This window comes from Plutella xylostella, chromosome Z (assembly GCF_932276165.1).
Source record: "Plutella xylostella chromosome Z, ilPluXylo3.1, whole genome shotgun sequence".
Classification (NCBI taxonomy): domain Eukaryota; kingdom Metazoa; phylum Arthropoda; class Insecta; order Lepidoptera; family Plutellidae; genus Plutella; species Plutella xylostella.
In genome coordinates this window covers 9,633,441-9,658,673 of record NC_064012.1, presented here as the reverse complement: position 1 = coordinate 9,658,673, position 25,233 = coordinate 9,633,441, and the positions used below count along the sequence as shown (strand labels likewise).

General features: G+C 40.4%; 1 protein-coding gene and 1 long non-coding RNA gene across 2 annotated transcripts in view; one reads left to right on the top strand and one right to left on the bottom strand.

Annotated features, from left to right (window-relative positions):
- Positions 1-25,233, bottom strand: part of LOC105384136 (E3 ubiquitin-protein ligase MYCBP2) — a 107,830-nt gene that overhangs the window by 24,461 nt on the left and 58,136 nt on the right. Inside the window, exons 31-42 of the mRNA XM_048632884.1 lie at positions 19,809-20,037; positions 17,702-17,848; positions 15,815-16,021; positions 13,945-14,154; positions 12,777-12,920; positions 12,120-12,219; positions 9,201-9,259; positions 8,865-8,941; positions 8,591-8,696; positions 8,183-8,293; positions 7,656-7,833; positions 7,226-7,369 (exon numbers count right to left, since the gene is read on the bottom strand). Coding sequence (XP_048488841.1) covers positions 7,226-7,369; positions 7,656-7,833; positions 8,183-8,293; positions 8,591-8,696; positions 8,865-8,941; positions 9,201-9,259; positions 12,120-12,219; positions 12,777-12,920; positions 13,945-14,154; positions 15,815-16,021; positions 17,702-17,848; positions 19,809-20,037 — 1,712 coding nt within the window. The remainder of the gene's footprint in view (positions 1-7,225; positions 7,370-7,655; positions 7,834-8,182; positions 8,294-8,590; positions 8,697-8,864; positions 8,942-9,200; positions 9,260-12,119; positions 12,220-12,776; positions 12,921-13,944; positions 14,155-15,814; positions 16,022-17,701; positions 17,849-19,808; positions 20,038-25,233) is intronic.
- On the top strand, positions 21,464-24,359 carry LOC125491215. Its single transcript, XR_007268189.1, has 2 exons — positions 21,464-21,777; positions 22,660-24,359. It is a non-coding gene; the product is annotated as an uncharacterized LOC125491215 (long non-coding RNA).

Here is a 25,233-nt window from a genome sequence, read left to right as displayed (position 1 = left end):
TGACATCACTCGGGAGGGCAACCTCGCGCAGCTCAAACCGTGGCGGTGCCACCAACATAACTCCTCCCTGTTTACGTCCATCGGCGCGATCGCATCTTAACACTTGAAAGCCTGGTGGAGCAATCTCAGCATTATGTAGGGACGCATTCGCACTAGACTCAGTGATGATTATTAAATCAACTGCGGATGATTCGACCAGGCTCAGAAATTGCCTAGTTTTTGTTCTTAGGCCTGCTACATTTTGATATAGAATATCCATAGTTTTGATAGTCGATGCACCTAGGTGGGTCGTGTCTACGGCGAGATCTACGACGTTACTCTGCTGGGACAGTCGGTCTTTGTGATCGAAAGGGCACCCAAATTTTCAGCCTAGCATTGTCCGGCCATGCCTCAGCCACGAAACATTTTTCAAAATGGACCTCAGGTATGCTTATTTTGTAGGATTTATAGTCCCCTTTGGACTTCAATTCTTCAACAGTGCATTCACCCGAAGGACAGATCTTGGCCAAGTGCTGTTTGACATCCTCCCTCCCAGACACCATATTCCATAGATGGATAAATCTGCGGCGCTCGACAGCCTTTAGTGAGGTGGTAGCAGGATTACCAGTACATCTAATCGACGACGGAGGTTTATAATTTCCGTGGGCTACCTTTGTTTTAGACTGTGCCGGTTCCACGATTTTCCCTGGTTCATTGTTCACAGGTTTAGCCGTGGAGTTGGAGTTGTGTACCGCTGGTCGTTTTATCTGGGGTATCTCTAAAACGGGGGGTGGTGAAGCCACAATGGTTGCATAGCTCACATTACCGTCAGAGCAAAAAGAATTTGTCATTACATCCGCTGTCTGCGGCGCTTGGCGCGTCATTGCTAACTTACTATTTAATAATTCAAGTTTGCTATCATATTGAGTAAGAGCAAGTGTCACCTTACTGAGCATCTCCTTTAAGGCTGTCACTAAAGCTGGAAGAAAATCAGAATCTGTCAAATCTAGTGAGGGGGAGTTGAGGTATGCGGGGCGTTCTACGGACAATGACATGAAATTTTAACATAGTACTCGAAAACATAAAAGTGAAGACATGCCACTTTGTTAAAAATATACTAAGTAAGTAATATTGTTTTGTGATACGAAAATATTTATTTTTATTTGAAAGTATTTTTAATATTTAATAATTAATTATATATAAAGTCGTACCCGTGCCGATATTTATACAGGTTGTTGCAAAAAGGGTTTAATACTATGCCGAAACCTACGTGTGCAGCATGTTATTGATGTTATTTCTAAGCCAGGAAATGAAATCAGAATGTAAAAAAATCGCGAAAATATTATCAGAGTTTAATAGTTCAGGGTGTTGTATTAAACTCTGCCCCCGTGTGAGGTATAAGAATAGTAAATAAAAAAAGTATAGTTAGCCGAAAGGGCGTTACTCAGGCGTCACTCTGAAAAACTTTTATCCTACGTAATTTTTTATATTCGTGAAAAAAACGCTTCTTCATATAATTTTTTTTTGGTCACGTGACCTTTTAGTTAGACGACCTGTTTTTTTTTGGTGTTTCAAAAGCAGAACAGTAGTTTGCAGAACTCTGCATATACAGGGTGTCTCAAAAGGTGCTGGCAAAGGGATATGGGGAGGTCACCAGAAAAATAATAACATGTAAGTACCCCCGCAAGGGAGTACATTAGTACAAGGCGTGAGTGTGTGTGTGTTTTTTTTTAAGTACTTATGTGTATTTGGGATATGATAGAAATAATATTTTTGTTTCTTAAAAACCAAAAAATTTACACCTTGCTGCGCTCTTTTGCTCACTGTAAGTACACCTACAAATATTGCTGTATTAAAAAAAACGGTTTTGTAATAACGATTATAAAAAAAAGGTTATTTTCATGTCAAGGAGTCATTTACCTAATTACGATTTCACTCAACAGCAGGTGAACTGAAAAAATAAGTTCTAGTTCTATCATCACTTTAGATCGCAAACATTGTGACTCCACTTTTCTCGGCGAAAAGTACTCTTTGGTGTCAATAGAAACGTTTTTTGAATTCACATGTTTTCCTCTTTATTCGAAAAAAAAACTGTATTCCGCATTTTACCATTTGTTTTCCTCTAAACCCCAAACCGTGATTTTTAAACAAGAAAACTTAGTAATTACCCTTTATTCTCATATACAACGTGCGATGTAGGCGAACGTGAACGAAAACTATTCAATAAGCCTTTGTTTTTATTACTACTTTAGTAAATTACAATAACATACTCAACAATGTTAATTTTTTTTTGCAATGTTATGTTGTTAAATTAAGATCTAATATTTTATTAACATGAAGTTACTTTCAACTTTTTTTTGCATCTATGCGTCGAATCACAGCATGACGGCTGCTGCAGCTTCCTGCTGTCCTGCCCTCCAACCAATCCCACCAGTACTGCAGGTTGCGTCGAATACGAGCCATTCTCTTCGACTTGACAAGACAGGTGCTCCCGGAAGGATCATAGATCGCACGGAACCCGTACCGTATAGAGTATAGAGGCAACGGACTCCTTTGCAACAGCCCCCCAGATTCGGAAGTAGCCCATGCACTGCATGGCGAGCACAGCTGCAGCAATTTTTTCGTAATGAATCATTGGGATGTCATCCCCGAAGGAGGCTCTCAGCCTACCTCACGACCTGTGTGACATTAGAAAAATGCACTGTGCTAACGCCGTTTGCGAGCTTGATTTGCAGGACCGCGTTGTATGCCAAGTTCCACAGCAGAGGGGTCCAAGACCTACCGCTGTGGAACTCCGCAACTGAACTTCTTCTGTGAAAACAAACCCTCCCTTTTCGCATCCTTAATGTACTTGTTAGACACGTATGACCTCTGTCAATTTTCTGCAGATAAGAAGACAAGTGATGGTATACAAGAGCCGCCCTAAAGGTTCGCCCTCTAGGGGATAGAGTTGAACGCGGTTACTATTTTTAAGCAAACAGCCAGCGCAACAACTCGCCCGTGGTTCTTATCCTGCTCCGACAGTGAACGAACGCAAAGTATTGTACCCACTATTCGAATCCGCATTTCGGATGCCAAACTGACTGTCCGAAAGGTCGAAACCGTACCACCACAGAGGTATGACTCGTTCGAAGAGCTTATCAGGCTCTTACAGCAATCAGATGTGTCGGTACACTGAAAGATAATCTACAGGCCTGCTTTATTGCTCACTATTCAACAAATGCCTTACCGCCGGCCTCTACCCCAATGCCCTTAAAAAAGTTAAAGTACAACCAGTATATAAGGGCAAAGGCGAGATGCACGTACTAAAATACTTTCGCCCTATTTCACAAATACCTATTACATCCAAGATATTTGAACGTTTGATCAGTGACAGGCTGATGAGACACTTGCAAGACAACGCGCTCATGAATGAGCAACAGTACGCGTATCAGTGCGGCAAGTCCACTGTGGACGCGGCGCGCGACATGTTGTCTCGAGTGATGAGTCACCTGGAGGGGCGCCGGCAGGTTGCAGCTATATTTTGTGACTTGTCGCGTGCCTTTGAACTGGTGAATCACTCACTGCTATTAGAGAAACTTAAGGCGTATGGCGTTGAAGGCAATTTCTTCTCAATAGTCAGTGAATTCCTCCAAAACCGTCAGCAATGTACCAGTGTTCGTAACATTAAATCAGACCTAGAATATATCGGCGACAGTGCGGTACCACAGGGCTCTGTAATGGGCAACAATCTGTTCCTCCTACTCGTCAACGACCTGACGACGGCATCGGACGAAGCCGAATATGTCCTATTCGCTGATGACGGCTGTGTCATTGTTGCGGCAGACAAATTCCACGAACTAAAAGACAAAATTACCAAGGTAATGGCGTCACTCGCTAATTGGTTTGGTGCGAATGGGATGCTTCTCAATGTGGAGAAAACTAACATTATGCACTTCCAACTAAGAAGAGTGAGAGGTCACGATCTGGATGTCATGTGTAATGGACAACCTGTCCCACAAGTTGACCAAGTGAAATACTTGGGCTTCACGGTGGACAGCGCGCTCACTTGGTCGGCACACATTGACCTCGCCTGTGGACGGCTAGCATCGGCTTGCTTCGCCCTATCACGTCTAACGCCTAGCTTATCACTTGAAAACTTAAAAAAAGCGTACTACGGCTACTTCCACTCCATCCTAACATATGGAATAGACGTGTGGGGTGATGCAGCTGATGCCTATAAAATTTTCAAGAAACAAAAAAGAGCTGTTCGTATTATTGCTGGGACTCCCTGGGACCATCACGCAAGAGATTTGTTTATAAAGTACAAAATACTAACTGCGCCATGTCTCTATATATTAGAGGTAGCGAAGTATGCGAGACGGAATCTTAATAGCTTACAAACAATCGGTGACACTCACAACATAAACACTAGGCAGCGCCACCGCCTGTGCACGCCCGCGAGGAGACTCGCCAAGTCCGACAAGACGCTGGGCGTGCTGGCCCCCAAGGTGTACAACGCTCTGCCTAGTGACATTAAGTCTGCCCCGAGTGACGCTGTATTCATTGCCAAGCTCAAAAAGTTGTTGGTTGGTATGGCCTGTTACTCCACTAGTGAATTTTTCACTAATGTATCATTTGCCAATGAGGTAGCTACTGTATAGTTAAGAACTGTTTTTGTAACTATGATTTGTAATTATAATGTGTGACGTCTGTATACTTGTAAGTCTTTACTTTTATACTGTATCCTCTTTTTATTACTTTAAAATATGACGTGTAAATTGTAAAATTTATCAATAAAGGATTGAAATTGAAATTGAAATATTTATTTAGGAGCACTAATGGCCTCCTTTCAGTCATTGAGTCACTGGCACTCAGGCTGCGGTTGAACAGGAAGATAGACTGTCTAAACAAATCATTTTTAGGCTAGTTAAAAAAAACTTTAGGTGGGTAGTATGCCAACTAGAACTACAAATAAAACAGTATTTTTGTCTCCTCTAAAATTTGGTCACGAGGAGTTACGATGATTACGATCTAAGGTGACGCTGACGATATTTTATACAAGGTATTGAAAAAAGGGTATAAAGCTTAGCCAAAAGTGGATTTAGGTGCCATTCTGATCCATTTTTCTTCTACAATTTTGAAAATTCACGTAACAAAACCTTTTACATAGAAACTTATTCGATCACGTGACTTTTTACTATAGAGACCGAATTTATTTTTCGAGAATTTCCAAAACTTGGAGAACAAAAGTTGTTCAGAATAACCCCTGAGTCAAACCCTTTCGGCACAGTATACCCTTTTTGCAACATCCTGTATAGGTAATATCAGGTTTATAAAAGACCTGGGCCTGTAGAGTGAGACTCGGCATGGGGAGTCATAATTTATAGATCTTTTAGGTTGCAGTGGCGAATGGGCACTGGTAGCCCTGCCCTTTTCTATAACTATAACTATAGGTAATTTTATGGCAATTTAAAAATGGTATAACATTTATCTATTTGAAAAAATAATTAAAAATATACATTACCTATCACCCTAATTTTAAAAAAAAATTCAGCCCTTACTTTAAACTTATAACACCCCTCTATTTCCTTCAGGGGTTAAAAAACCTGCTGTTTATTTAATATTTTCTTATGAGTTTTTTTTTTAAATACTAGGCTGTAGGCTCTTACATAGTTGTACATAATATTATGCGGTATTTTATTCCACTTGTAACGCATAAAATTCATAGCTACAGTAAACATTTAATTTTTTTCATGGCGAGATACAGTCGCACTTAACCGCTTTTTTGCAAAGCTTGTTAAATAGATTTAAAAAATTATGTAAATTTTAGATCTCCCATTTTTTAAAATACTTACTTATTTTTAACAACCTGTAGTGTACCTACAGACTACCACATCTTAAAATATATATATTTTTAATTAACTACGGTTTTTGGTTTCAAATAAAACAAATTATGAACTTACTTTTCAACACCCTGTATATTGTGTAGCTTACCTACCATACACAACCGTTAAAATAAAATAAATTACCCCTCAGAATATAAACAGGCTCGCGCTTTGGCATACTGCATTGACCGTATAGTTCTTATTCGGAGAATCTAATAAGTGTCATTATGTGCAATGTTTACCTTTATCTATGCATCTGTAACTCTATAGTAAAAAATGTAAACAAATCGAAAAGGCGAAATGTTTTCTAAGAATTTTCGGCTTTTCTGCATCTAAAATGATTAGAAAATTAACTTTCCATAGCAAATGCATATGTATTATAATACTTGTAGTCATAATTTGTTGATTTAATCAGTTTTTGTGAAATATTTGATAAAAAATAAAATGGCGTGGGTATCGCTCCTAACAGGCCGCCACCAGGGCGACGACTGAAGAAATCTGAAATCTGTCACGGTGTCATCATTTTTAAACCGGAATTTATTAGTTTTTTGCAAAAAAAGTTGACTTCTGGTCCATTAAATCCAACTCTTTAAGGTAACTTTGTTAAGAATTTAATTACCTACACATACATATAAGATTCCATGAAAATGGGCCCTCTGATTTCGAGGGTTTTTTCATAATAAGTCAAAAAATGGCAAAAGACATGGTGTGTTTGCAATTTTTTTTAACATACTTATTATAATCCTGCACCAATTTATAAGCAACTAACATGTTCAGTATACCCTCTGCTACAAAATATATTTTTATCAATGTGATAGAAGCCACCGTTTTTCCAATCTAATCAAGTATATCAAGCCGACTTTAGCATTTTAGCTTTAGGGATCCCCTTAAACCTGCCATTTCTTCACGGACTAGTTTAATCTCAGAAGTGATTTCTATGTACTCAAGGCTTAAGAAACTCTGCTCCCCTGCGTTGGTAACATCCAACTTCGGACTGACCTTTTTTCGTAAAGTTACGTTTGTAGCCTTGATTCTTGAAGCTCCCACCGGCGTGTGTGAATAGTCGCCCCCCTTCTTCATTCTACAGCGACATTCAGGACACGCCCAATCGCTTTTTTCCTCATTGGATATGTTAGATGCTCCGGAACAGGCGGAATGAAAGCGGTTATAACAACCAGCGACCATGCAGGAAAGCGTCCCACATTTTGGTCCATGGTGACACATGGTTAGTAACAATGTTTATTTTGTTAAGATTGTTATAAAAAAATTGGTACACTGACGCCACAGTGGTGTGAAACTGCACTAAATTATACATAACACTTTCCGGCAAATTAAGCAGCGACGGGTGCAACTAGTGCTGTGAGTGTAGTGTGACATACCGGAGCTGTTGACTTCGAGCGAGTGCCTCAGCGGGCGCGGCGGCGGCTGGTGCGGCGCGCGCGTCACCACGCGGGCCCCGTGCTTCGGCAGCGACGGGTGGAACTTGAGGAATGCTGCGCAGGCGATCGCGTCGTGGACTATTCCTGTTAGGGAAAGGAGTGGTAAGTCGTCTTGTTCTTAGCGAGTCAGTGATACACACAAGAGCTGGTCTAGAGCATGTAACCGTGGTATATAAGGTACGGTTTAAAAGGCAGCCGGAAAGGCTATTTTATAGAGTCGTAGGATGAAGTACTTAAAACTGCATTAGGACATTTAGGACCTGTACAGTGTACATATAGACAGCCAGATACCAGCTCCGAATTAACATCGCTTAGTACCTAGGTCTATGAATATTTTTTCGCGCTTAAGTAACACTAAACTAAAACCTACCCTCATGCCACAGCAGCGCCGCAAAGATGGCCCTCAAGCACTCTGCCTGGGCCGGACTAAGCGCCTGTTTCCTCACAGCCGGGGCTCGCGCGGGCGGCGGCGGCGGCGACGCGCCTCGCTTGAACCCTCGTGAGCGAAGCCGCTCGCGAGCTACCGTGCGAGGGCTGGAGGGGCCGTCCTGATAGGGGAGAAGGGGGTGTGAAATTATTGGTCGCTTGTGAGGTAAGTGGGAACGGTGGCGAGGTAGTTAGCGTTAAAATAATCGTCATATTAGCACAAATAGTAGATAAAATAGAGTGATGGATACGAGAGAGAACAGATTGTCATTGACCGTAGCTTTGATGATACGTAGGTGGCAAACGCTTTTATCATACAAGCAGGCCTCTCGATGCTGTCTCTGGTAGTTACGGAAGTAATGATCGATAATCGTTAATTAATTTCCATCAAACAATAAAGAAACTATGCAAGTTTCTTTATTGTTTTTTTTTCATATCATTTAAAGCCATGGAAAACTGAAGCAATGTTACCTTGTTAGACACCGCCAACACGGCCTGTGCGGCGGCTGCTTCTTCCTGCTGGCTGTCTGGTGATGTCTGTGTGCCTGTTTGTGTCAGTCTGCTACTTATTCTCTGATCCACCTGTTGAATAACAATGCAGTTATAAGTATTACTTTATTGAACATAAAGTATTCCTTTACTAAACTCAAAATTAAGCTACTGTTGTATTGTTTTTACATATACACATGGATAAACAAGCAAATCCCTTCGGTGGACGTCATTGTCGTGGTATAAGCCATAAAAGAAAATCTCAATTATTTTCTGCCTGAATGACCGTGTCATCGATGGGTGTGATATGAGGAGGTTCTTACACATTTTGGGATACAATTCACATTTTACAACTGAAAATAATCGCAGTATACTCGTAACAAATATTACCTCAGCAGGAATGTTCACACCCTTCAGGTTTTCACTGGAGAGAAATTTCTCCGACGTCCACCACTCGTCGTTGCCGCCATTGCCGTTGCTACGGCGTTGGAGACGCCTAAAATATATTTTGTAGTCAAATTATTATAATAAACATTAAAATATTTTATCACCGGGAAAACAACCGATGACGAGAAACACAGATATTTAATTTATTAAAAGAGAATGGCTCATGTCCTACGACGTTTGGCTATTCAAACACCCTGTACATAGTAATTGTTCTTACCTTGGTGATGCAATCGCTGCTTCGTCCCTGGCTAGCCGGCCACGTTTGCTCGGCTCGGGGCCGGAACTCCCATCACTCTGGCAAAGCAAAATGAGACATTACTTAGTCAAATACAGCTTCATCATCATCTTTGTCTTCAGCTGATAATCATACACTGCTGGACATACTAGGCCTAATTCTTATGGGAATACCCAATTCACTTCTCCCGAGATCAAATTCAACCACCTTTGGTATGGAATCTACAGTAGCAATATGGGTACAGTACTGTAAAACAAAAAGCTAACCGCAAATTCTCTAAATACGAGTAAAACCTGTGGTGCTTAGAATTCAGCTTACCTCATTTTCAGCGGAGTCATTTTTAACGAAAAATGGTACTCTCTTCTCTTCAACAATTTCTGTAAGAAAACATATTCACGATAAGCATAAGAATTAAGTTTTTGATAACAATCAAATCTTTTCTACGAAGGTTTTTGCGTTCAGTCATAATAATATTATGTACTTATTCTTCTTCTTCCTAGCCTTTTTTACCCGACTGCCGAAGGGGGAGGGTAATGTTTTTCGATTGTATGTTTGTTTGTCTGTTTCTTTGTTCCCTCCTGTAGCCAAAACGGCTTGATAGATTTTGATGTATGAGGTATCGTTAGAAGCGTATTGATTGCGCGAGGGTTATAGACTATGTGACGTTACATTAAAATGTATATAGCGCCCTCTAGAGGACGAGGTGATGATCGAAAAAATAATTATTTAGCACATTACAAAAATATGCATATTGTAGGTATTTAAATCACAACACCAAAATTATTGAAATAAAAAAATACGACTACTGACATAAAATTTCATAAAATAAAAACAACTAAAAAGTTACAAATAAAAAAATATAATTATAAACAAACAAAAAACCCGACTGCACGCTAAAAAGATGAAAACAAGCCCCAATGTTAATGGAAAGTATCGCAGGCGGGGACCAACATGACCGCCACACAAGGTATTTAAGTAAAACCTATCTTAGTAACATTCAGCTAAATGGTGAACCCTCTGCTGGTCTACGCCTGCGATACTTTCCATTAACATTGGGGCTTGTTTTCATCTTCGCAGTCGAGTTTTTTGTTTGTTTATAATTATTGTGTTGTCGACGGCCGAATGGCGTAGTGGTTAGTGACCCTGACTACTGAGCCGAAGGTCCCGGGTTCGATTCCCGGCTGGGGCAGATATTTGTTTAAACACAGATATTTTGTTATCGAAAGCATTTGATTTATCGAAAGCATTTGATTGTGTGGATCATGCCACTCTACTTATGAAACTTAAATATTATGGGCTAACTGGCAAAGCTCTTACATTATTGGAATCATACTTGAGCAACAGAACTCAACTAGTTGACATAAATGGAGTGCGTTCGGCTGGCTGTCCTGTCAGTATGGGTGTTCCCCAAGGCTCGATTTTAGGACCATTCTTGTTTCTTGTATATGTTAACGATTTACCGTTTTTAGTAGATAAATTATGTGAGATAGTACTGTTTGCTGATGATACTTCACTTATATTTAACTTGAAGCGACAAGAAGTCAATTATGACAATGCAAACAGTACTCTTTCCATAGTTGCTAATTGGTTCACTGTAAATAATTTAGCTCTTAACTCCAAGAAAACAAAATGTATTAAATTCACTTTGCCTAATGTAAGACAAGTAGAGACATATTTGACATTGAATAACGATAAGCTAGAGTTAGTAAATGAAACGGTATTCCTGGGTATTACAATTGACTCAAAGTTGCAATGGGGACCCCATATTGAGAGGATAAGCGGTAGATTGAGTTCTGCAGCTTATGCGGTTAGAACCATTAGACAGTTAACAGATGTAGATACAGCCAGGCTTGTGTATTTTAGTTATTTTCATAGTGTTATGTCTTACGGAATTCTATTGTGGGGACGAGCGGCTGACATTAATCAAATCTTTGTTCTGCAAAAACGAGCAATTCGAGCCATATATGTATTAGGGTCTAGAATTTCATTAAGAGATACGTTTAAGGAAATAGGTATACTAACTGTTCCATGCCAATATATCTATGAAAATATTATGTATGTTCGTAAAAACTTAAATTCATTTAGTAAAGTAGGAGCCACTCACGGTATTGAGACCAGAAACAAAAATAAGTTGCTTTTCCCCACACTCAGACTTTCGAAAACAAACACATCATTCATGGGGAACTGTATACGTTTTTATAATAAATTATCAAATGAAGCAATAAACCTTACTGAGCAAAAATTTAAGAATTATGTTAAAGCTACATTATGTAGTAAAGCTTACTATAGTATAAATGATTATTTAAACGACAAAAACGCGTGGTCTTGTCCACCTCAGCTAAGGCTATTGAAAAAATGAAATGGATATAGGTACTTAAGTAAAATTGTAGGCACTAGATATAAGTAAAAATTGTAATAGATTATAAGGAAAAAGTTGAAAAGATGCTCGAGGAGTTTCTTTCGCCATTTCTTTCCTTCTCAATGACGGGGCCTTTGTGAAATGGTGGTAGATGACTATCGACAAATAATTGTAAAATTTTACGTCGATTAAACCATTTGAATTTGAATTTGAATTCGGGTCTTGGGTGTTGATATTTATATTTAGTATCTATCTATCTATGTATTTGTGTAGATATATCAGCTGTCCGACACCCATAACACAGGTTCTGCCTAGCTTGGGGTCGGATGGCCGTGTGTGAAATGTCCCCACATATTTATTTATTTAATTATATTTTTTTTCTTATTTAGGGTCGGCTTCGTGCGTCACGCCATTTTACTATATTCTCTGTCATAGCCTCAATCACTCCACACTCGCCACATTATGTATGTAAGAACGTGATCCTTAATGTAAGTATGTAGAAGAAGTACACTTATACAGTCAAACTATTAAGTCCTGACATCAAAGAGTGCGATTTTGCTAAGACTTTTTGGGCCTTACCACAAAAAATTAGACAGTATTTAACAGTTGTTTAGCGCTGTCAAACGCCTACAAAATCTGTCAAATTTCGTTTTAAACACTTTAATAAACTTTAATAAAGTTTTTTGTGGTAGCACAGTTTATGTTTATCAGTTATTTACTTACTTATACATACATTTAAAAAATAAAATACCGATTGATTATGGATTTTTAACGGATTTTTCCTTTAATTAATATAACAAATCTATTAAATACGATATTAAACAATTAGTTAGGATCCACTTCCGTTTTCACGACTTTATAGTTGGACTGTATCTTACCTTTAACGGGTTCCGCGGAGGATGCAGCGGCGGCGGCGTCCCCTTCGCCAGGCCAATTGTGCATGGCGCTGTACCCGGGCCAAGAGTCAGGGTACTCCGTCTGCAAATACACAAAACTTAGCATATTCTTTGCGAAAACGGGTAAGTACATGTGTGAAGAGAAACGATTTTTTAATGGGAAACAGTGATGCCATTTTATTTAACTCTTATTGCACAAATATAGGATATAAATTTCATTATACATTATACAATTACAACCAGCCAACTTACAGGAGGTAGGAGGTACATTTTTATGAAATTTGGTATACACATAGGAAGCTGTGCAGCGAGCACTGGATTCGATACTATTTTCGAATCTACACGAAGGGTCATTTTTACCAAACGCAAAACGCGTATTTAAATCATATTTTAAATACATATTGTACTAGCTGACAGACGTATGAAAGGCTACTAAATACGTTGAGCGTTTGGTGAAATTCCACCTAACATATAGAAAAAACAAATGTCACTTTTGGAACTAACTTTGCCTTAAGTACATTTTGACAGTGACAGTTGACGATACGTAAACTGTCACTGTAAACGGTGTAACGGAGGTTCGAAACTTGTGCTCGCGACTCTGACATGCTGCAAGATCACCTGAAAAGCAACAGCACTGACCTGGTGTGGGCTGGTGAGCTGCAGCAGCGCGCGGTCCAGCTGCCGGTGGTACTGCAGGCACCACGCCACCGCCGCCGTGCTGTCAGCAAAGGCTTGCATCGAGTCCGCCGACAGACGCACCCATGTGCCGTCTTTGTTCACCACCTGGGGTATGAGAGAGAGAGAGTGAGAGAGGGAAATTTTATAGATAGATAGATAATTCTTTATTGCACACACAAACATAAACACACAACAATACATTACACAAGGAAATGTACAATATAGACGGTACAAATGGCGGCCTTATTATTATCTTTGACAAAAAAAGACTGAGTCATGGCAAGAGAGTTTTAATTATGTTAAAGTGGTTCAAGGGTGGAGATATTCGTTATCAAAACAACCAACTCTATTTTTCCTTAGTACTTACAGATTTTTCAATGATATCTATAATTCGAATCTGTTCCTGTCTAGTACAACCATTCAGAGGCGACAGCATCAGAATTAAACCAAATATGCAAAAATCAACAAGGTACAAAAATTTTGCTGTTTTGATACCTAGCAACTCAGTTACAACCTCATACTTTTAGCCTCAAAAAACCACTTACCTCCTCAACAAAAGCCACGATGGAGCCGTGCGGCACGACCCCCAGCTCCTCGGCCTGCAGGCTGGGGCTGGCTCGCACGCGCAGCCCCGCGCTGTACGGCGCCGCGAACCGCCGCAGCTTGGCCGCCGGCCGAGTACCAAGCGACTTAGTTACGATCTCATATCTTTAGACGAATGAATCATCCACTTACCTCCTCAACGAAAGCCACAATCGACTCGTGTATCAAAATTAGCCAACTCCATTTTACCTTAGGACTGATTTTTCAATGGAGGACCTGTCACTGTCTAATATAACCATTCAGAGGCGACAGCATCATAACCACTGAATAATCGGCCCTAAGGTAATAAAAACTTCCACTTACCTCTTCAACAAAAGCCACAATCGACTCGTGTATCAAAATCAGCCGACTCCATTTTACCTTAGGACTGGTTTTTCAATGGTACCTATAATCCAGACATGTCACTGTCTAATACAACCATTCACAGGCGACAGCATCAGAATTAAACCAAATATGGAAAAATCTACTCTATTGATACCAAGCAACTCAGTTACAATCTCTTATTTTACTATTTTTTTTTACTTACCTCCTCCACAAAAGCCACGATGGAGCCGTGCGGCACGACCCCCAGCTCCTCGGCCTGCAGGCTGGGGCTGGCTCGCACGCGCAGCCCCGCGCTGTACGGCGCCGCGAACCGCCGCAGCTTGGCCGGCGGCGATGGGGGCGCGATGCCGGAGAGCGGGACGCGTTCGGAAGGGCCCTCGTCCACGCCTTCTGCCACTTCGATGGTTAGCTCCTGGAAAGGATTGCCCAGAAATAGAATCAATTGTTTATTTATTAAGAAATATGCAGGTTTCCTCACGATGTTTTCCGTCACTGTAAGAGCGATGGTATACATTGTGCCTACTCAAATTCAAGAACTCATTGGTCACTTACACGTCAGCGCCGGGATTTGAACCCGCATCTCTGGCGTGAGAAGCGGGTGCTTACCCAACTGAGCTACCACCGCTCTATCCATCTTTTATTATTCTTTGTTGGTGCACAAATAAAGTGTATTCTATCTATCTATGTAACAGTACAATCTTTTTTTAAAGATTGAATATATCATCAACTAATTACTATAGATTGGCAAGTTTCTTGGCGACCCTCCTTGCGGGGTGAAAGACGCGGAGGGGACGAGGTACCCAAGACGACAGCGGGTAGCGGGAGGGTAGCGGGGAAGGGCAACGCGTGCATTGCATGTCATTGTTACGGCCGAGGCGGCCACACGTCTTATAAGACCATTAGTCTTAGGATGAGTGTTGAGGCCTTTTTAATATTATCATTATATTATTATTAGGTATCTATAATTCGTCAACAAAATAACGTTAAAAACAACAAATCGTATAATGTCTCAATATAGGGGCTTCTTGTAGAACAGCGTACCGGATCAGTCATGCTACGCGGCTAAAGGATGGTACTGCGCAGTCAGATACGAAAAAGTAAACAACAAAGACGAAGAGTCCATATGACAGTGCGTCAGTTGTCAGTTCTTGTAACTAGGAAAGCAACCAAAATTTATGTGATTTAATGAAAGTAATTAATGACAAAACACAGAGAAAAATCACAAAATTGATGAAATTTTGAAAGAAAATGGTCATATCGTGCTTCCCCTACCCCCATACCACCCGGAATTAAATCCTATTGAACTTGTGTGGGGGTTCGTGAAAGGCGAGCTCGCAAGAACGTCGATTGACTCTAAATTAGATAAAGAGATAAAAGACTTTGAGTTGTTTTTCTCTAATTATTCGCTGAAAAAGTGGAGAAATTGTGACGATCATGTCATAAAAAATTAAGACGAATACTATAAATCTAATAGAGTATTTGACGATGTATTTGACAGTTATGTTATTGTTTATTTATAATTTAATGTAAATTAAACATAAAATATTATAGATGTACACTGAACTAATATGACTGGCGTACTCTAGTACATTATACTTTAAAGTAGGTATAATGTTTTTTGGTTTTTGTCTTAGATTTATAATTGAAGTTAATGAAAACGATGATGAAGATGAGGATAACGACGACGATGAACAAGTTCAAACAGAGAGTGAACATGAAAGTGACATGGAAATTGATTTAAAAAATAAAACACTTTTACAAAAATAAATTCAAATTGGTAGATATTCTGAAGGTAAACATCCAAATTTTAATGCTGTCAAACTATAAATTTTAAGCTAAATATGACATTTACGGGAACACTCTTAGAATAAAATTTTACTTACGTCAGAAATAGTTACAAGCTATCGCGAGATTAATCCGGTCACACTTTTCTACGTGTGTAGCATGTCGTGCTACCTCGCCCCCGCCACTTCTTTCACCCCGCAAGGAGGGTCGCCAAGTAACTTGCCACAGTATACCTAGTACCTATATAGGTTCATCTTAAAAAAATCAGCAAAGAAAGTCTCACAAACCTGCGAAACCGGCAGCTCATCCAGCGTACACCTTAGCGTATACATGCCGGGCGCGCGGGGCGTCCAGCACGCGGCGTAAGAGCCGTCAGGGTGGGCTCGCACGGGCAGCCGCTCGGCGGGCACGCGCCCCGCGCCGCTGGCCGGGCCCAGCCCGCCCCACGCGCCTGATAGGTGGCGGAGCTCCTCGAACGAGTAGCCTTGGTAGGCCTGTGGAGTATTACATAGTAAGTATTAGTAGAAATAAATATATAGGTACTTATTGCAGTCATGGACCTTGTTTCATGAAAATAAATATTGTCAGGCATCAACATGCCTTGGTGATGCACGAAGGAAAGTTGCTAATCAAGCCAGAAGTTATGAAGCCACAGCAGTGACGGGGGCTTTATGCGGATAATGATGAATTGATGATTAAATATTATGATGATGGGATGTAATATTCGTATCAGTCTGCATTGCAAAAAGATAGATCTGCATCGTCTTTATAAACTGAAATAGTAAGAATACCAGCGTTGCGCTCGTATAACGTACATACATACACTTCAGTACACAGTACACTTACATTATTTATATACTATTTACTATTTATAACGCTAACGTATTTCTTAGATATCCCTTATCGAGATACTTGTAAAGAATGAGAATCGCAAGGAATTAATTGTGTAGTGATACGTATTAACACGACACGACATAACTGCCTCCGAGTTTAATATCGGAAATACGAACTAACATTTTGTAAAACTTTGAACGTATTTTATTAAAAGATCATCTTCAACTCATATTTTTTTTCATTCTATGTATTGACAATGTGTAATTTTTCAGACATAGTTCTCATGGCGTAGGTCTAGGTACTCAACCCATCATCATAATCATTACCTTCAGCCAACAAGCGTACATTGCTTGACATTGGAAGAACCCAAAGGAGGTGACTTGCAAGATAGAAATCTGCAGGACGATTGCCAAACTTCGCTATCAGGCGGCACTTGAAGCAGAAGGAAGAACACAATTATCTGTCCTTGAGCTTCCTTATCCAACCACTATCAGCTCCTTACAAGGTAATACAAAAGTGTATAATTACATACAACAACAGTTAGCAACAGACTGTTATGGTAGGCTTCGCCTCCCGCCGCCCTCCTCCAGCGTCTGTACCACCAGCTGTTGAGCACGCAGCCGACTGTACCTTCATCATGGTGATGGCGTGGAAGCGCATGGTGTCCCGCGCCGTGGGCTGGTAGGCCGCGTCGGGCAGCGCGCTGCTGCGCTTGGCCTCCGACAGAGACAGCGTCTGTACCACCAGCTGTTGAGCACGCAGCCGACTGTACCTTCATCATGGTGATGGCGTGGAAGCGCATGGTGTCCCGCGCCGTGGGCTGGTAGGCCGCGTCGGGCAGCGCGCTGCTGCGCTTGGCCTCCGACAGAGACAGCGTCTGTACCACCAGCTGTTGAGCACGCAGCCGACTGTACCTTCATCATGGTGATGGCGTGGAAGCGCATGGTGTCCCGCGCCGTGGGCTGGTAGGCCGCGTCGGGCAGCGCGCTGCTGCGCTTGGCCTCCGACAGAGACAGCGTCTGTACCACCAGCTGTTGAGCACGCAGCCGACTGTACCTTCATCATGGTGATGGCGTGGAAGCGCATGGTGTCCCGCGCCGTGGGCTGGTAGGCCGCGTCGGGCAGCGCGCTGCTGCGCTTGGCCTCCGACAGAGACAGCGTCTGTACCACCAGCTGTTGAGCACGCAGCCGACTGTACCTTCATCATGGTGCTGGCGTGGAAGCGCATGGTGTCCCGCGCCGTGGGCTGGTAGGCCGCGTCGGGCAGCGCGCTGCTGCGCTTGGCCTCCGACAGAGACAGCGTCTGTACCACCAGCTGTTGAGCACGCAGCCGACTGTACCTTCATCATGGTGATGGCGTGGAAGCGCATGGTGTCCCGCGCCGTGGGCTGGTAGGCCGCGTCGGGCAGCGCGCTGCTGCGCTTGGCCTCCGACAGGGACACGCGGCTGCGCCTGCCGCCGCCCTCCTCCAGTTTTTGCACCACCACCTGCGCAAGCATTGGTTACGTTAGGGTGGTATAGTTTGGATATTTTTACGCGGTCCTAGGGGGACAACTCTCTAAATCGCAGAACGTACGAACCAGAAAGACAATTCTCGTTCGTTCGGCGATTTAAAGTGACCTCCCTGAAATAATGGGTATTGGCTAGTAGACGGACGGATTAACAACAAAGTGATCATATTATAAGGTGTTTCGATTTTATTTTTTAAAGTAGGTACTAACGGAATCCTAAAAATCTATTACTGACCGGTAATCTTGCTAAAACTTAAGAACACCTGGACTGATTTGGCAATTTTTGTCAGCCTGATTTATAACATCATAGAACTTTGCGAATGGAAAATATACCACTGTTGGTGGAATAGTATTCTGATGTACAGGTAAGTACAGTAAATGAGAATGACGGCATTTGTCGTGATCGGAAACTTTGATAACAATTACCATATCGTTAATGTGCAATATGCGAACTGACAAGATCTTGAACAACTACTCAGCTAACTAGCAAAGTAATGATAAAAATTACGTAGGTACATCAATAGGCAACAAGAACCTAATTAGAAAAATCTAAAATTCATTGCTTAGATACAGCTAGATATTTGGCAATTATGGACTACATCGATTCTGTTCTGTACCATACTCGCTTATACACGTATACATACAGGGTGGAATTTTAACAGAACCTCCATGTTGTCAGGTACCCGACACACCAACTTTTACTATGGGGCCACGAAAAGTAAAAATAAAATATGCATTATGACTGCAAGTAAAGCACGACCTACCGTTTGACAAAAAACTAAACGTTTCACGGAGAATTAAAAGCTGCCCGATTCCCGAAACACTTTTTGATCCTGACATTCAATTTGCACACGGGAATGCACTGAAGCACTCGCCCTGTGCAAAATAATAAAAAATGCCGAAATGATTGACTCGCCAGCACAGAAGGGAAATAAAGCCTTGGTATACTTACCTATACCTAGACACTCTATTCAAAATAAGGCTAACAGGCTGCGAGATACAAAATATTTTACACAATTTCGATTAATAATATACTTCATATTTGATTTTTTACGATCGTTCGCTGAATACAAAAAGTTGTACGCTGAATATAAAAAAATAAGGAAGTCACCAAAACTTTTCCGTGAACTGCAATTTTTTAGGCGAGATATTTTATTAAATGCTACACTGCAACAACATAATTTGATTTAAAAGTCAACAAGTATTTTATTCATGTAATAATTATCATATTATCTCGTATGACTAGACTAGACAGCGTATAAAATAAGTACGCTCAGCTTATCTAAGGTAAAATACAGCAGGCTAGCTTCACTCGTATCGACGCGACGTCGACGTCGACAATATTTGTTGGAGCGTACAGCGCGTCTGTGAGAGAGCGTAAACAATATCGGGGAGAGTAGCAATCGTCGTAAGTATGGATTCCAACAACCGGTATCGGTAACTTAACAAGAGCAAAAATCTTCATTTTCCTAAAATCATCAAACATGCGATGCGCTATTTGTTTAGGGGAGTTGTTGAAAATTTGAGTGAACTTTTTATAAAAAGCAACGGTATGTTACTTTACTGTTCATCACAACAGTGCAGAGAAAGTCAAGGCCAGATTAATTTCGTTATTACAGCTTTTCTGTGTGAAAAGTTTCTGGCACATACATTTAGCTGAGTGTCTTGGGCAAAGCCTATAGCCAGCGTTGGTCTTTGATTGGATTAAAATGGTACGAGGTATCTATTTGCCGTTTTCAATCAAGAGCATGCATTTGCTCTTTAGCGTACAGATGCACCCATCTCCACGTATTCCATTAATGGATTCAATGGAACTGACGAAATTTTACCTCAGGGCTGTCGAAAATATTTACGATACTTTGGGAAAATCGGTAAGTATAGCAAAATGACATTTTCAGTTGCAGAAATCCCTAGAGCATCAGAAAAAGCTACTCACCTCAACAGTGAGCGCATTAGAGGCAACAGGATCCCCGTACTGGTCCCTCAGAAGCACGGGCAGCGTGAGGCGGGCGGCAGGGCGGGCGGGCGTGGAGGGCGGGCGCAGCTCGCAGTGGGCGGGCTCGACCCGCGGCGCCGGAGACAGCCACCACGCCAGCCGCCCGCCGGCCGTGCTCTCCAGCCCAGACACGAAGTCTGAGAGGAACTGGCGCTCCGTGGAGATGGAACTGTAAAGAAATGTTATGTTGGGTATTGGGCTTGGGAGAGGTGATAGCCGAGGGGTCATAGTTAAGGAGCGCTAGTAGATGCTCCATTGCATAAACTTTATTACAAAAGGAAATCCACAAAATCTGCCATAAATTTGATAATACTTTTAAATCTCAGGTAGGTATTCGGTATACGTCATTTTAGGTGTCGTGACTAAATTGTATTGCAGCAATTTCAAATCAAAAGTAGTAGTAAGTAATAAAATTCGTCGGGCAAATTTTCGGTCACAGTCATCAACAGTGCCCTTTAGACATCGATGCCGTTAGCATAGCCATCAAGGCAATTACTGCCTCGGTAGCTCGCTTATTTCACTGTAAAATATAAATGTCGACAACGAAGTTACGCTGAAATTTTGAGGATATCTTTACAAGTACCAAGTACGATCATGGATATAAGTATTAAATTATAACTGCATCTCGGTATCGCGAAGGTAGACAAGATACCTTCCAGATACGATGCAAAACACAAAAGAATGTTGACGTGAAATATAGGTAAGCGTATTAAATTACATGGAAATGCCGTCACTTTAATATTTTCTGCGGAGTAATTTACCTTTATATAAGTAGTACCTTGTCAAAGCTTTAATATTGTAGCTGATATTCCCTACTGCTTATTAAACTAGTTAACATAGATATAAGTAATTTCCTCAAAAGAATAATTTCTTGTGAAAGGTTGTTTCGTAGAACAGGCAAATCCCGTGACCCGTACGTTTGACCGGACAAGACAATACTTATGCTCTTCCGGATAACAATACTCAATTTAGCGATATAGATCCCGGGTTCGATTCTCTTTCACGACAGATGTTTACTATTGATCCTAAAGTTCTACGTTTCTATACGACAATTAGGTATTTATGCAATATATCAAACAACATTCGTGAAAATGTACACTTAAGAATCAATCAATTTAGTTTCGCCATTCAATAGAAGAAAATCGGCTTAATTTTGATACTGTAGGAATACTTGAGGAAACAAAATTTCGCTGCAGTCTGTACCAGGAGGGTTATTATAGGTTTACCATTTTACAGAAAACGAACGTGAGAGTTATACAATCAGTAAGTTTAATTTAACGAGATAGAGTCGCAGTTATTGCAGCAGCGCCCCCCGAAACTTATTTTTTCGCAAGTTAAAGTGACCCCAAGGAATTATAGCCACCCATATGCTAAATAGTTGGGCCATCTGTGCATGTACTCTTAGACCTATTTTCAATAAATACGTAGTAACTACTAAACTGTCCATTATCCTCACATATTAAACTGATGACACACTGATGATTGATCATACACAGTAGTACCTTTACCTACCTCAACTGCTCTAAATTCGCCCGAATAGATCCTACTGTTACAAGCTTACTCTCGCTAACTGAATCCGTGACAATGCAATTGTAAGGTTCACTGTGAAAGTATCCTAAATTGGGTATTATTTCACAACATTAATTCATATTTTAATTGATTCTATTATGTTACGAGGAATAGTGGCAACACCGCTCTTGAGGGAGACTGACATTTGATTGACAGAAGGGAATAGATGTCAGGCGAGATGTCAGAAAAAGGAGGCAATTGGGTTTTGGGATGAAAAATGGTGGTTCGAGGTGTGGATTATAAAAATGTAATTTATTGCTAAAACTATGAATAATGCTGAAAGTCATGGAAATAAACCTATATCGTGTACGTTTGGTGGTTTTACTATAGATCAGAAGCGGTGAGTAACCTTCTCCCATAAATTTTGTTGTGATTCTTGTTGTTGGAATTTATCGGGCCGAGATGAACGTAATATCAAAATGTTGTGTCTTCACCAGTAGATCACACACGAATAGTAGTAATGTTATGTTATTATGTCTTGTAATAGTAAGGAAATGTTCGGAATAGTCATATTACTCATATTTATCATTTTCATTAGATTTTTATTGGATATCGATAATCCGATATGCTAGCGACATCTATTAAAATATAGGGAACTATCCAGTTTCAATTGACATCTGACATTGACACTGTCATTTTGATTATCTGACAGTGTTGACATTACAGGGAGCGTTCAAAAACGATGCCTTGATTACTTTACTTTACTTTAAAATATTAGCATTATTATTCTGAGTAAAGTACTATTGGGTTTTACGAATTATTAGTTTCTGCAAAGATAAAGATTTCCCGATGTTACGCTTACTACCTATCGTGTGGTAGATATTATTTATAAATACTAGATAGCCTAATATGATAAACGTGAGTCATTGTTATTGACTATAAGTCTTAAATTAAATTCTCATAAATGATGATTATTTATGAAAATGTTCTATGTTAACATTAGGTGTAACAAGGGTATGATTATACCGTTGGGCTCATTAAACTTACTACCGAAAATTACTATGGGTCATTACCTATATAATCATTTTATTTTAGCTGCCAAAGATACCAAATATATTAAGTATTGAAGACTGCTGAATTAGGATTATCTATTTAATATGCACCTTATCTGTCATCATGTATTTTATAATTAATGTACCCTGAAGGTTATACATAATAATATCTGTGTATAAAATTATAATAAGTATACCTACTAATATAAATTTATTCCTTTTTGTTTGAGTTGGAGACGAGACGAGAAAACTGGACCACTCAAGATATATGGGATGTAGCAGATGCAGTTGAAGATGGACAAAGATGAGGCAGCAGTGCGGCTGTGCCTGGGGTGCGACTGGAGCTGTGCCTGCGGCTGCGGTGGTGCGGCTGCAGTGCGGCTGGGGTTGCCAGCGTCTACATCTCCGGGTGCAGGCCTGGAGTTGGAGCCGTGGTGACAGCGGCTGTCAGGGCTGTCAACATCAATATCAACCGGACCAAGGCTAGAGGAACAGTGGAGGAGATGGCTATCAGTGGTGTCAGTACCCAGACCGAAGACACCAGACTATACCATACCAGACTGAGGCGGGAGTCTGAACTTCGGTTCGCATGCTCAATGGCCGACGGGCGGCAGTGGCGACGCTGTCATCAACAGGACTGGAGCTGATCTTCAGTTGCATGATCACCATGATTATTATAAGGAGCACCGAACTGGGTGTTATTTACATATTATTTAGTTAGTTTTGATCAGGTGCATAAAGTTACTCGTAATGTAGGTTAATAAAGGTATGAGGTACCTATGTTATGGTTATAAGGAAAGGGAAAATTAATTTGAAACCTGGATGAATTCCATGGAATTGGTATTGTTATTAATTTTGAATGATGGTTGCACAGTTATCTTGGAATGTTTTATTTATACTTAATTGCTATTTGATATAGGTAGTGATTTTGGAGGTTTTACAGTTGCTTCAAGTTTGATGATGGAATGTTCATTTGAGGAAGTCTTGATGGTTTGATTGCATTGGCTGTGAGTCACAGAAGGGTTGCACTAGAGGAGTAATTAATTTGTTGGTCGGGCTTTGTATATTATTCCAATGTAAAAATGGAATCTTGCGCATAATAATTGCGTAACTAATTTTGATATGGAATTGGAGTAAAGTCACAATAGGTATAAAAGTACCTAATCTTTTGTGGTGTACCTATATTGAACCGAAACGATAATTATATTCTTAGAGTCCTCCTCTTAAAATATGTCATGTGATATGGTGTCATTGGTGCTATAATTCATTTTGTGATTGAATGATTCTTTGTATCATAAATGTACCCAGTTTTACAAGGGCATCATTTGATTTTGATTCATTATCTAAAATATTTGATATACCTACCTACTTCAGCTAATGACATTTACTTGAAAGGAACATTGTTGTTGCTTGCAGTATTGGTGGGGAATAAGGTGGTAAAGAAGGAAATAAAGTGACCTGGCAGGGACTGATGTCCGGCAGGGCGAGACTCTTTGGTTTTTCACCCGTTTTCGACCACGTTGAAGGGTTCATGTACCTTCTGTAAACCTTTAGTATGTCTACCCACTCACATAGAGGTTATTGTTGAGTGGGCCTGTTGATTCCATGAAGATGGGGTAGGTGGAAGCGAATCTTGTATCCAGCATCTGTGTAGTAGGTACCTATCAGTCAGGTGTGGTCGACGGACTTGAATGACGCTATGTCCTAACAAGTATTCAGTAGGTACCTACATACATTTACTTGAGTTTAAAATTCCTAAGCCATTATTGAGTCTGTTCGCAATGATTTCAAATGAAGCTACAATACGGAATACTGTATGCCTTTTGTCATTGCCTTGCGATTCTGGGACTGTGTGTCATAAATACTTATATGTTGCATTTCAAGTGTTATAGTTGGATCTAATAATTTTATTTTATTAATAATATATTAAGGATTCCAGCCAAATTAAGGTACTTATAGGTATTAGGTATATAATTTAGTATGGTAGGTATAGTAGATGAAATCATGATGATGACTCTACTTTTCTCTAATGGGTATGTATGTATGGATCATGACTGTGCGCTAATTGCATTGCATAATTAACTATCGGATCTATTTCACCCATACCTATAGTTTATCTAGTAGGTAAAATCTTATGGACTAATGTTATGATTTTCCAAAGATAGTTAGTTGGGGGCCACTACAACTTGTGGCAGTCTATGAGGGTTTGCAAAGTTCTACTTATAGGAAGTTACCTACGTAATATTCAATGTAGGCTTGGCATATAGTGACTTAGACGGTACCTATATATTATTGCTGTTATAGATGGTTAAAGGTGGCTTACATTGAAGTGACGACCGGATATTGAGAGATGGATTAGTTTCTGTTGCCTAGGGAATTTTGATCTTATATTGCCATGTGGCCATTGGCGAATGGCGGTTGCTACAACAGGACTCGTGTGTTTTTCGAAGTTTCCACAGTTCAATATTGTGACCTGCGGATATTACTGGATGCGCTTAATGTGGATATGAATATCATGAGGTATGTGAACATTTGTGAGTGTGAGCGTCTGGAATTTTACACGGAGATGGAGTTGAGGAAAAGATGGATGTATCTATTTACTACATGTTGTAGTTAATGTATATTCGAACTGTTGCGTAGGAGAGTGGGGTTTTCAACTTATTAAAGTACTCTTTATCCAGGGAAGTTAGACCGGCTTCGAATTAAAAACATGATTAATTACCTACTTATCAAATTTTATGACTTGGATATATAATAATATGTAGGTTTTGCCCGTTGGTTTCTGCTGTGATTATTATTATTGT